Below are 14284 nucleotides of genomic sequence, written 5' to 3'. Positions count from 1 at the left end.
CGGAGCACAGGCTCCGGACGCGCAGGCTCAGCGGCCACGGCTCACGGGCCCAGCCGCTCCGCGGCATGTGGGATCCTCCCGCACCGGGGCACGAACCAGCGTCCCCTGCATCGGCAGGCGGACTCTCAACCACTGCGCCACCAGGGAAGCCCTGAAACATTCTTATAACTAAATCTTGTGTGTGATTCAGATTACTTCCTTGGGGCAACTTCCTGCCAGATCACAGTGTTGTCTCATTGTCTCATTTCCAGTCTTTATAGCTCATTGTATTTAACAGGAATTCCAGAATAATGTAAAATCCCACGGTTGCTATCAGGTGTCCTTATCGTTTGCCTGCTTAAGAAGAATTCCTTCCTCGCTACTAAGACTTGACAGCTTATTTATGGTAGATGTTCTTTCTGTTAGGAAGTGATGCTCATGAATGTTGCTTTCCACGTTAACTTCAGTTGTGCTAAGTGTTCCACTCATGGAGGCAGTCTGTGTGATGATCATAGAACGTGGAAACTTACCCAGTTTGGGTAGTTCTATGAAACTCCTGTGTCTACCGCCTGGTGTGTTACAGTGAAGGCACTTAAAAAACCCTGTATTGTTTGAAAAGTCAGTGAAAGTAAGACCTGAGGAATGAGTTGATGTGAGCCAACTGAGGGTTAGGGAGGGCGGTGGAAACAGGCAAGGGTGAGGGAACAGGATGCACTCTGACAGCGCTAAGGTGGGGAGCAGCTGCATCTTAGAACTGGAAAGCGGCCAGGTTGGCTGAAGCATAGTGAGTGCAGGGGACAGGGGTGCTGGATGGGGCTGAAGGGCAAGCAGGGCCATGAGGTCCAGGCCTCTCACCTGGTTCAGGATTTTGACTGTTATAGCTTGCAAGAATGTGACAACGATGACTGATAGTAAATGTCCTTTTTCTCACTTTTTCACCTTAAATTTCACCCTGGCAGATATTGGCGTTGTGAATTTTTTTTTACATGATAAATTTTTGTTTATTCCCTTTCTCTCTGGACTTAACTTTTTCCATTTTTTTCTTCCTCTCTATCTTCACTATCTTGCTTTCTTCCCCCGTAAATATAAATGCTTACTACATGCCAGACCCTGGAGATGATTTTTGAATACCTCTCCTTTTGAAGCTTGTGGTTAAGTCTCTTGTAGACAGACTCTGATTTGGTTGTGTTTCATCATTTTTTACCTATTCTGAGTATCTGCCTATCTCCCTCCATTCATCCCTTCTCTTCTTTCTTTTTTCCTTCCTTTTTTGGCATTTAGGATATTTAGTTGGTTATTACTTAAATCAGAAATGAATACATTGTTGTACAACATTAACACATAAAGAAAAATATAAAAGCAGTAATGAAAGGTATGTTTCCTCTCACTTCTACTTCTCTTCCCAGAAAATGTGTACCATCCATCAAGGGTTTGATCCATGCATGTACACTCATACCATGCCTTTCACTAACATAGGTTTTTTATTTAAAAATTATTTCTAAAAAGTCCCTGGAACTCTTTCTCTGCCTGTACGTATGTATCTTTTTCATTTTTTAAATAGCTGCATAATAGCATGGCATTTGGATGAACCATAATTGTATATTCTCTGTTACTGATGGATATTCCAATTGTTCCAACTTTTTCACTAGGTATTATACCAATAGTTCTTTGGTAAACATTCTTGTGCGTATATTTTTGTGCAAACATGCAAGTAATCCTTAAGGATAAACCCCCTAGGTGTGGAGTTGTTGGTATAATCAAGTATAGACACTTAAAATTTTGATAGATACTTCAAAACTGCTTAATCAAAGGCTTCATCATTTTATATTTCTATCAGCATCAAAGTGCCCATTTTCTAGCATTCTAACCAGTAATTGATATTATCAATGTTTTTAACTTTTTGAATCTAATGGATTAAAAATGATATATTTTAAATTTACATTTCCCAGTTACTTGTGAGAGTGAGTACTTTTTTCTCATTTTTATTTCAATTTGTATTTCTGCTTTGAATTTCCTGTTCACAGCAGGGCTGTGATTTTCCATTTCCCATGTGTCTTTATATTTCAGTGGAGGTTAGTAAAGGTTGCTTCAGGAGCTGCTATCCGATGCTATTTTAAATGACAGCTTTAAAAGTTGGATTTTGAAAGTGATAGGGGCAAGGTTGAGTGATACCATTCTATAATGTCAGTTCTCTCAATTTCCCTGGGCAAGTTTTTTAGCTTCTTTAAACCTCAGCCTCCTCATTTATAAAGTGGGGATAATAATAGTACCTACTATTTGTCATGAGGGTTAAATGTTTTTGTGAGGATTAATTAATATAAAGTGCCTAGGATAATGGCTGGCACAAAAATTTGACTGTCATCATTTGTTACGTAATGTTGTCACTGTTGTTACTTATTACCACTTTTATTATCAACATTTTGTTAGTCAGAGGTGTCTTTGGGAAAAATGCCACTGAATGAGCAAATTAGCAATACTAGGTATAATTTCAGGTCTCTTTTACCCAGTACAGTGGTTCTGGATTTACTCCCTTTCCCCAGAGTTGGCTTTTTCATTCCCAGAATTTATGCATTTATACTTCCTTCATGGTCTTAAAGATGTGGTCAAAAAAGAAACAAAGAGAAAACCATAGTAAGTGGAGTATATTCATGGGGGCGGAAGAAGCTGCTCTTCTGGACCTTGAAATCACACCTACACAGCATGTCGTGAAACCTGTCACATGATGAAAGCTGGATTTCAGAGGCACCTTCCTTATTATACAAACTTCTTCTTCAAAGACAGAACGAATAAAGGGAAGCAAACCTACTCGCTTAGCTTGCCCTCAACAAAGGCTTAGGGGATTTTCTGAGGCACGGATGTGTGTAGTTATGGTTAGATATACTGACTCTTAATGGAATTTAAATGCGCAACTGGGAAGAAAAGACTTTTTTTTTTTTTTTTTTGTGGTACGCGGGCCTCTCACTGCTGTGGCCTCTCCCATTGCGGAGCACAGGCTCCGGACGCGCAGGCTCAGCGGCCATGGCTCACGGGCCCAGCCGCTCCGCGGCATGTGGGATCTTCCCGGACCAGGGCACGAACCCGTGTCCCCTGCATCGGCAGGCGGACTCTCAACCATTGCGCCACCAGGGAAGCCCAAAAAGACTTTTTTGAAATATGAATTTCTTCTTTAAAAAATCTTCAACAGAAAATGAGGATGATGGGGTCCCTCTTATTCCTAAAAGGAACGTCTGCATTCCAGTTTCTGACTGAATGTAGATACCTTGGTTTGCTTCCATATAGGAACAGTCTCTGAGGAAACGGTCATAGACAGTGAGATTTGGGGGCACCAGGAGGCCCACTGCGCTGATAGCCTTGCTCTTAACTTTCAGAGTTCAAGGTCTTTGCCTTTAGGTTTTAAGTGTTGGCCATCTACTTTGTCTTCCAAGTCCTACCTGGAGGAGCAACCATTAAACTACTATTAATCACTAACACCCTAATTGGCATTTATTGTATCCCTTTTATTTAAAGAAGGGTAAGATTAAGGCATGGAAGAAATTAGAAGTTGGGGATTAGGAGAAATAAGGGAATTCCTTTGAAATGTATGCCTAACTTGAAGAGGGCAGGCCTGGATGAGATGACAGAATTGATTGAAGTGATGGAGATGAAGACAAGAGTGAATACAGAGGCAGGTGTCTGTGGGGAAGCTGAGAGGACAGTGACCCCGCCCCTGCCTGAGTCCGCCCTGCCTCCCCCCATTTCACCCCCTGGACCGAGAATTGGTCGTGCGTTGACGGTGTCTTCTATTTCCCTCCTCTCTGCTTCTCCCTCCTACCTCCTCTTATTAAGATTTTGACCGTTTAGCTTATCCTCTGAGTTGAAGAGGAGCCCATGGGTTAAAAGTGAAGGATTTTCTCTCCACTGGAATGTGCATCAGCATGCATTACCTTGTCACTCGTTTACTCGGGGAAACAGTTGGTCAACAAAATTGGGAGGGGGTTCTGGAAAATACCAGGAAAATACCAGGAATATTTCATAAAATCCACTTTTATTTCTAGCCTATAGATGTAGATTTTAGATAGTTTGACTACAATATAGGCAACTGATTACCATTAACCAGGATGGGAAACATGAAGAGAAAAGCAGATTGCAAAATGGAAAAATTTAGTTTTTGAAATCTTGAGTTCGAGGTGCCTATGGGTCATTCAGGTAGAATGGTTTTATAGCCAACTGAAAATATGGCTCTGGAGCTCCAAGAAAGAGGCTTAGGCTGAAGATACAGATTTGGAGTCATTACTTTAAAAAGCTTCAAATATTGATTATTTATAGAAAACTGCTTTAGTAATAGTTCATCTTTCAATGAGGTTAAACAGAATTGCTTTTTAAAAAATCTATTACATTGTAAAACTTTTTTCTAAATTTTGGTTTTATCACATTGTTTTAACTTTTCAGTGATTCTCTACTGTCACATTTCTGCTTGTACTTAATTATTTCTCTTGTATCTTTTTGATTTGATAGTCTAATTCAAATGCATTTGTATAATATATTTTAGAGCAAAGAATAACTAAGTAGGATCCAACAAAGAGAAGAGAGAAGACTAATTAAAATAACGCTCAGTTAGCGTGAGCTTTTTGTATTCTATGTTAAAGGGTTAGCATCTATTTCTAATTAAAACATGCATTTATTATTTGAAAATCTTTCCTGAACCATGTTCATAATATAAAATATAAAACTCTAAAATATCAAGATAATTATTAATTGCAAATATGTTATGACTAGCTAATAAACATTAAAACTAACTGAAGTAGCAGAATTTAGAGAACAAATGGTTAGAATTGACAACCACAATGTAAACAGGATGTTAATTAATATGACTCCCATTTTTTCCACTTCGTCTTTTGCTAAACAAGTTTAAGAGTGATACACTCCATGTGAACTGAATTTCATAATACCCATCTAACAGATCTTCTTAATGCACCCAAGTTTGACAAAAATCAGAATCCAGTTTACTCCATCTAATCTAGAAATATTTATACTATTTTAGAGATGGAGTTTCGAATTCCTGTTTCCATCATCTTTGCATCTAAGTAGCAGTCATTTTCCCACAACCCTTTATAATCTTCCTTTGTTTTTGCCTGTCAGATATCATACTGCTATTTTAAATTTCTGAACCGCTTACTCTTCTTGCAAGTAGGGGGCATCTCTTACACCGCATTAAATCATCTATTTGTTTATCCACCAAAATGCTCATCATATTTCTTTGTACATTTGTAAATGTCTTATCTGAATGGAACTTTTTGTTAGACTATCTCCAAATATCAGACACTATGAAATATCTCTTCATTTTACACTCTGTCTAGTCATTCCATGCACTTCCAGACATGCTATAGAAGATAGACAGTGTGTTAAAGGCAAGCTTCACAGTTCTAAGCAATTCTGTTTCTGTTCTCACGTTTTCTCCCCATTTAAGAGGCCTGAGGAGAGTTGCTGTTGTCCGCCTAACATCTAATGGGCCCTACTGCCTGTGTGTGAGCAGAAGCATTTTACAGTAGCCACCTCACAGGCCACAGTGTTCAGCATACCAAATTAAAAAAAAATTCTGAGACTAGAAAGTTCAAATGATGAAGAGAGATTGCTTAGATTTGTTGCTACTTAGCAATCAGGTGAAACTGAGCAAAAAATGTCGTCTCTTGAACTCCTCTGGGTATAAAATATACTTAAGTTTAAAAAAATGATTAGTGTCAGACTAGATGATATTTGAGTTTACCTCAGTGTCACTAAGATTGATTTTTGAAAAAGTAAGCAAAGTGTTTTGTCTCATTAATATCAAATTTTAAAGTACTTAATACTTTATGTTTTAATTATTATCATTCCATTCCATCTTCATGAGGGGGAATTTGTTTTTTCAGTGATCTACTTTTTATTTGAAAATATATCCATTACTCTCAATAGCTTTTAATCAATAATAGAAGACTAAGCAAATGACATATTTTGTTTCAATAATTTCATGCCAGTTTACTTAAGTAATCCTCAAGGCAAGATTCTTTTTGTAATATTTTAGTCTGTACCATTCACTTCAGTGTGCTTTTTTGACACTTAAGAGAATTCATCTCCATTTTGTGAAGTATGAATTACTCTATTTATTAGTATTGAAAAAAGGGAATAGGAGGTTGCAAATAGATTATAGAGAAGTAGCAGCTATTTTTGCGAAGAAGCTGTGGGGAAAATGAGGACAAATCAGGACATAATCGTCTGCATTTTGGGAATGCATCCCAGTGGCGTCTTGCTGGGGAGGCTGAGTGCGCGAATGACAGAGTCTAATAGGAAGTACTTTGGCATTTAAGTTGCTTTGGTCATAAGCACAGACGGGTGACCGTGGCTGAGTAAAGGTGATCCAAAATGTTCCTTCTCATGCGTCCTAGTTATTCTGCATCTCTGCAACGGCAGTGAGAGTCACCCACTTTGAGTTATAAAATCAGGCACTGAACTCCTAAAAGATGAGACACTTCTAGGTGTCCACTTCATCTGAAACAAAGCAAAGGGGGAACAAGGCAAGCATCTCACGAAATCCTGCAAAGCAACCAGGAGACGTTTCTGCCCAGCAATGCATGGTGAACCATAACTAACAGTGAATGGCTGGTTGTTTTTTATTTCACATATATAAAATACCATTGACTTTTTTCTTAGTGTGCTATACTGTTTTCAAGAATATGAAACTATGTATACGTTACTCTGAATTTTATTTTTGGATAAACTTATTTTTCTAAAAGGTCTTAAACAACACCGCTGCAAATTACCACATCATACAAAACTGAGCTTTCTTATGAAGTCTTAGAAATTTAAAAGAATTCCTAATTAAGGCCATGTGACAATTTGTTTCAATGTTTTACATAAAACTGTCAGGAATTTTAAATCGACTAACAACTTTTTTTAAATTATTAATTAATTATTTTATTTTATTTATTTTTGGCTGAGTTGGGTCTTTATTGCGGTGTGCGGGCTTCTCATTGTGGTGGCTTCTCTGGTTGCAAGCACGGGCTCTAGGCGTGCGGGCTTCAGTAGTAGTGGCGCACGGGCTTTGTTGCTCCGCGGCCTTTGGGATTTTCCCGGACCAGGGCTTGAACCCGTGTCCACTGCATTGGCAGGCGGATTCTTAACCACTCAGCCACCAGGGAAACCCTAAATTGACTAGCAACTTTAAAAACTAATATCTGAACCAAATTCCTTAGTTGTAGTTTACTTTTAAGTACTCTAATAATGCTACATAGTTTTTTATTGTAGTATTACATTCAGTTCTGTTTCTTTGGGTAAGAAGGTGACTGAGGGACAGATTGGATGTACAGAGGAAATCACCCTGACTTGGGACCAGCAGCGGTGGATGATGGGACCTTGTTCTGTTACTTGTTGGCTGAGTGAGCTTAGATATGTTGACACCACCTCATCTATCTGCCCGTGAGAGATTGTCCATGTCCATTGACTGAGAGCCTGCTCTGTGCCAGGCAGCATAATTACTAAACTTTACAGCAGTACTTCATGGTGGGCATTATTACACCCATTTTATAAATGAAGAAAGTGAAGCTCAGAAGGTCAAGCAACTTGCCCAGGGTCACACTGCTAGCGAGCCGCCAGTGCTGAGATTTTGAGCTGTCTGCATCTAAAGCCCATGTGTTCATTCCACAAATTTATAATTCTCTGAGTTATTTATACTTCACTTTGGGAATCTCTATCCTGACCATATTCTGCTTTTTTATACCTTTTTTACTGCTGAGAATTCTTCTGAAAACCTGTTACTGATTTTTAACTAACCACATTTTGAGCAATTGTTCCTTGACACATTTTTCTAAATCTGATTGGTTTTTCAGTGTTTCATCACAGATCTTCTCAAGACAAACTGATTTCATGTAGTCTGTCAAACTGGATGAGTCTGTTCTCATCCCTTTATATAATTGTAAATAAAATTATTGAAAATAATATCCTCTTACCTCTCAATGTCAGGATTCTTTTCAGGACATCTTGCCTCCAATATATTGTTGTGTAATTATTTCATCAGTTGGTTGTCGGGTTTCATTTGTAATCTCCCTGGTCCATGGTTTTCTCTATAGAAATAGAAGAATTAAAAGAAAAAGTGCAGCTCGTGAGAATGTTCTGCCAGAACGGCAAATTCTTTTTGTAAATGTTGTAGAGTTACAGAGTCCTGGTTTATCATCCAAACCTATGCTAGTTCATTCTTTTCAGAATCTAATTCTCTTGCTTTCTTATGTTTTCATCATACATGCTGAGATCCAGCTGTATAAAAATGTCTTCAGGCTCAGAGGTTCCTTTTGTAATAGAAGGAAACTTTAATTGCTGCAAGGCTGAAGATATCAGCTGTGTTCAAAAATAGCTACACTGTTTTAGCAAGATATACATTAATTTCCCCAGTGGTGAAAAATGTTTAAAAAATATAAATGAAGTAGTTAGTCCCTATAGGATCAAGGAAATAATGACAAACTATTTAATTATTTTTAGAAGTTCAGACTTTAGCATTCTTATCATCTTATTACTTCCAGTAAGTTAGCTTCCTTTGGGTGCTTACATCCTAGGCAAATCCTAGGCAAATTCTGTGACAAGCGGTGCTTCATCTTATGCCTCTGTACTTTACATCTGGAGATTATGGAATTTAGATATTGACTTTGACATAATTTTATAAAATTGGTGTAGTAAGATTAGCCCTTCTCTTTTGTCTACAGGTTTGATATCTGGCTGCTGTAAACCCTCGTAAGTCAGTTCTGAAAGTTTAAGAACTGGGGAAAGCGGGATGGGGTGGAGTGAGGTAGAATCTGCTCTCCTCTTTTGTAAACTCTGGAACGATATTTATTAGGCTGTATGGAGTCTAAGCCAGAGAATTAGGGTCAGTAGCTCCCCCAGGTTTATATTCATCTATAAGTGTCATACATACATTGTTTGATCATTTTATGCATGTTATCAGTACTGAATAAAATTTATTAAGTAGATATTAGTTAGGAAGGACTTTGTTTAGAATTCTTTGCATATTGTGATACCTAATGGTGGAATTTTCTAATAGTTGAGTTGACACATCTTAGATGATTTTTCTTTAATTTTATTTATTTAATTATTAAAATGTATGTTATACAGCAGTATATGACTACATCTCCAAAGAAAGTAAAGTATTTCCAGATAAGTTGATCTATCCTCAAACCTACTTCTCCAGGAAATAAAATACATTGTTATCAGTTTGGTATATATCCTCCAGACCTGGATTTGAGATATAGATATATATATATATATACACACACACACACACACATAGAAAACATACGGTGTTGCTTTGTATGTATGTGTTTTATATAAATAGTGCCATACTTTGTATTGTTGATCATTTTTCAAGAAAGTTTTTCAAGGGTTTTCCAGTTAGCAGCTCTGGTTAAAAAGAGTTCCATACCACCATTTCTATCTCAGGCAAAACTGTGAAGGAGGTGAAATTTTTTTCTTGGCCTCTGTTATTTTGTGCGTTACCTTTTTCGTCCACCTTTGTTTTTCAGTCCCTCCTCTCTCCTTTCTCATCCTATCACTTAGACCTTAAGGAAAGGTCCTATCACTTAGACCTTAAGGAAAGGATTCCCGCCCTTCACTTTGAACGTCGGTGTATTACTTACAACGCGTATATTAATTGTTAGCACCAAGTACAAAATAGAATGCTTTGTTCCAGTTAAAAGAACTTCCAGTACCAATAAGACAATGCGGAAATGTTTTAGGGAGCATGAGATTTCTTCTTTGTCCCTGAAGTCCCACCGATTAGGTACCTGCTCATTCTGTGAGGCCATGAAGCCAACTCAGCCCAAGCTTATTTTGAAAGAAAAAGCACAAATTTTGAACAGGGCTTACATTTAATTATGGAACCATTTGTCGGAGTTCCAGTTTATAATTTGAAATCATGGGGCTCCTCTACTCAACCAGGAGGAAGGCAATGAAGTATTAAGAGTTCAGCATGTCCAAATGAAAAGGAGACAGATTATTTGTTCTGAGAATATGTAACAGCATGCACCACTACAACTGTTTTTATGTGGTAGTGATGGTTGTAACATAGCTCAGAGCCCAGTGGCCCTAAACAAAGAACTTCTGTGTTCCCTGCCACCAGGCTGTTGCTCCTCTGGGGTCATTTTGGACCCCAAACTTAAAAAAAATGTCCACAGCTACTTACATATACCTCTGCGTTTTTCAAATTCATGATCCTGCTGCTGTTTTCTACCTTAAGGAATGCATACCTATTTATTACGTATCAGGCAAGATGCCAGCCATTTTTATATACGTTATATTTTATCAAAGATGTCAGGTTAAATAAGGCAAAGTTGAGGATACCCATTTTACAGGTGAGGCCATTGAAGTTCAAGGTCACCTAACTAAAGTGGTTGTTTCATAATTCAAACTGAGATGATGTTAACTGCAAAGTCTGTCTTTTCCATTAAGCCTTGCAGCTTCTTTTTATATCCCTTGTTTTCAAACAATATTGCATACACTTTTTTTTTATAGTCAGTCTTACATTATATTTTGGACTCACTCTAAATTAGTGTCATTCTGGAGAAAGTTTAAAAACTAAACTATGGAGTATTCATAATTAGGTATGAATGTAATTTGCCGTGTTGGAAATTCTGCCAGCCAAAACCCATTTAAAGTCTTGCTGATAGAAGTTTTCTTTTCACTAAGAGCATCTGCTAGCTAAAATAATGACCAAAAGGGAGAAGCCACTCGAATAATCAAGTCTGTTCACTGACTAAACTTGTTTCTCTGTTCCCAAATTCTTAGATTAATGAAAACCCTGAGTTGTTTTGAGGGATTACACAAAGTATTCCTCTGTGTCTAGCAATGTCCTCCCAGTGTTTTCAAGAGGAATTAGAATTTTCTTTCCCTGGCTGTCCGGTTATCTGACACTTTTTTTGTTTTTAATGTAATGGACTTGTGGTTTAGCATTTCACTGTCTTTTTGTGGTTGCAAGATTAATTGAACTACTTAAAAGTATTTCCCTGTTAAGATATCATATTTACACCAGGTGTAATTTGTGTATACATTTTACGTTGCATTGAGTGAAAACATGGGTGTTCTAGAACAACCTGTTTTTGTGTTTGTATTCTTAACTGATATGTTTACTCTATATTGATATTTGAACTCATCAAAGCAAAATTTATTATTCTAAATAAGATTGATGGTTTGGTCTTTCATTTCTTGTCACAGCTCTAAGGTTTTTGCTTTGGGAAGAGAATACTGTTTTGAGTCTAACAAAATATCTTAAGATTATTGAATATATTTATGCTTAGCAAACTTTAAATAATCAGGAAGCTTATTTGAAAATCAACTTATTCTTTTGAATTTTGAGTTAATAATTTAGGCATTTCATAAAGTGAGATACCTCTGTTTTTAAATGTGATTTATGTTATTTAAATAGTGAAGCTCTGTTACTGAGTTTTGGGAACGATGTTTTGACATGGTGCGAGATGTACCACTGAGATGCTAAGACCTTGTACGTATTTTTGTGTTATCCACTGAAACCATTGCTCAGGTATTTGTGAAATGGCTTAGGGATAGCATTCAGAAATGCATTTGTGGAAGTCTCACCTCACACTAGTCAGAATGGCCATCATCAGAAAGTCTACAAGGAACAAATGCTGGAGAGGGTGTGGAGAAAAGGGAATCTTCCTGCACTGTTGGTGGGAATATAAATTGATGCAGCCACTATGGAAAACAGTATCAAGCTTCCTTAAACTAAAAATAGAGCTACCACATGATCCAGCAATCCCACTCCTGGGCATGTATCCATAAAAGAAACTAATTCAAAAAGATATATGCACCCCAGTGTTTATAGGAGCGCTATTTACAATAGCCAAGACATGGAAACAACCCAAGTGCCCATCAACAGACAATTGGTTTAAGAAGATGTAGTATATATACAATGGAATATTACTCGACCATAAAAAAGAATGAAATGTTGCCATTTGCAGCAACATGGATGGACCTAGAGATTATCATACTAAGTGGTGTAAGTCATAGAAAGACAAATATATGATATTACTTATATGTGGAATCTAAAAAATAATACAAATGAATCTATATACAAAACAAACTCACGGATAGAAAATAAACTTATGGTTACCAAAGGGGGAAAGGGAGGAGGGGGAGAGATAAAGTAGGAGACTGGAGTTAACAGGTACATACTACTATACATAAAATAGATAAGCAACAAGGATTTACTATGTAACACAGGGAACTATAGTTACTATCTTGTAATAACCTGTAATGGAAAATCTGAAAATATATGTAACTGAATCACTTTGCTGTACACCTGAAACTAACAATATTGTAAATCACCTATACTTCAATTAAAAAATCAAACTAAAAGAATATCCTTTTGAAAAAAAAAAGAAATGCATTTGTGGCTGATGTTTTTCAGCAATACAGGCAAGACTTTCTGTGTCTGTGAATTTCTTAGATTGGAAGGATCTTCTAAATAGTGTTCTCAGTTCAGTGATTCAAATTTTAGACAACAAAATTCCATGAAGCCACTGGCAATATCATTAAGTCTACCACCACCTTTATAGTCAGTCTTATTGCATGTTTCAGTTAAGTCCACCGGTCTGAAATATAAGGCAATTTCTGGTTATTTCCCCCCACCAAAGAATGTTGTTCTGCTTGAGGCATTGTCACAAGAGCTTAAATTCTTCCATGCCTAGAAATGTCAATTTATATTGACATTTTTATTTTTGTTGTTTTTAGAGCATCAGGGCATCGGGCCTTATCCTGTTGGAAACAATCCTTTTTGGGTCTCTGCTTCTCTACTTTCCGGTAAGTAACATATTTTTATAACTGCATTTTAAAAATAGCCATTTCATTTTGCTATATATGTATACTATATACTATATACTATATATATATGCTTATATATATTTCTATATCTGTATGCAAGTTTGTATACCTATATCTATATTGTATACAATGTAGATGTAGATATATGATAGATATATAAATAAGGGCTTTACAGATATTTAAATCCTGGCTCTTACCTATTGGGTGACCTTAGACAAGTTGATTAGCATTTCTAAACTAACCTTGGTTTCCTCTCATAAAATGGACCTAATTATTCTTTTCTTCCCAAATTTGTGAGAAGTGTTAACTGCTTAAGTGAGCTCACATATGAAAGGCATGCTTGGTATGTACATATAAACACTGGTTTCCTTCTTCTTCCCCCTCTACCTGAATCAGAACCATGAGACACACCAAGTAGTTAATGCTGAAAATTTCCAAATGGTTATGTAGACAAATAAGCAGAATAAATGTGTGTGTGGTACTAGTGGTGTGGATAATCATAACAGACCTTCCTATCACACTAGTTACTTATCTGTAACCAGAATCTACTAATTCAATTCAACCACTTGTATTCAGCAGTTCTTGTGTGTTAAGCACTTTGCTAATCTGGGAGTACTCTGTAAGTGAGAGAAACTTGCTTTCTCGTCTCAAGAAGGTTACAGCTTAGAAGAGGAGATGAGGAAGTACAGGTAATTATAATATAATGTGACAAAAGTTAGGCCGAGTAGAAGAGCAGGATGCTGTGGAGGCACTTAGGAGAGACACCTAACCAAGTCTGGGGAATAAAATATCACTTGACCAAGATCTGAAAGATGAATAGATGTTAGAGAAGGAGAAGGTAGGCCTTCCAGGGCACCAGATTCTTTTTGGTTTTCCCCTTACATCACTAACTGCTCCATTTCAGCCTTCTTTGCTGCTTCTTAATCTTCTTTCCCACTTTTTACTACTTGAGTGTCTCAGGACTAGTCCTTGTAGCTTTTGTTTGTCTGCATTCTCCCTTGGGATCTCATCTAGCCTCAGAAGCTCTAAATGTTGTTGAATTGACAATGACTCCTAAGTTTATATCTGCAGCCTGGACTTTTCCCCCAAGCTCCAAACTCACTTTCAACTGCTTACCTGACAACTCCACTGGAAGGTCCAGTGGAATTCCCTGTCATGTTCCTAACTGAGATACTGACCTCCCAAAGTCAGCCCGTCTCTCTATCTCCATTGACGGCAACTGCATCCTTCTGGTTACTCAGGCCCAACACCTGGGAGTCATCCTTAACAGCTCTCTTTCTCTCACATCCATCAGAAAACCATTCAAACCATAGCAAAGATCCAGCCACTCCCCACCAGTTCACTGTTACTGCCCTAGCCTAAACCACAGTCACTGTCTTCTGATTATTGCCACATTCTCTCCCTGGCCTCTCTTCCTCCGTGCTTACCCCCTACGATCTGTCTATCTTCAAAATATCAACCAGTTTGGATGCCA

The 14284-nt window shown here is 37.5% G+C and overlaps 1 protein-coding gene across 1 annotated transcript in view; it reads left to right on the top strand.

Annotated features, from left to right (window-relative positions):
- GPR158 (G protein-coupled receptor 158) overlaps window positions 1-14284 on the top strand; it is a 333029-nt gene that overhangs the window by 221577 nt on the left and 97168 nt on the right. Inside the window, exon 5 of the mRNA XM_024129687.1 lies at window positions 12721-12789. Coding sequence (XP_023985455.1) covers window positions 12721-12789 — 69 coding nt within the window. The remainder of the gene's footprint in view (window positions 1-12720; window positions 12790-14284) is intronic.

The sequence above is a fragment of the Physeter macrocephalus genome, chromosome 11 (genome assembly GCF_002837175.3).
Source record: "Physeter macrocephalus isolate SW-GA chromosome 11, ASM283717v5, whole genome shotgun sequence".
In the NCBI taxonomy this organism is placed as follows: domain Eukaryota; kingdom Metazoa; phylum Chordata; class Mammalia; order Artiodactyla; family Physeteridae; genus Physeter; species Physeter macrocephalus.
The sequence above is the reverse complement of the archived record's forward strand: the minus strand, read 5'-3'. Positions and strand labels throughout refer to the sequence as shown.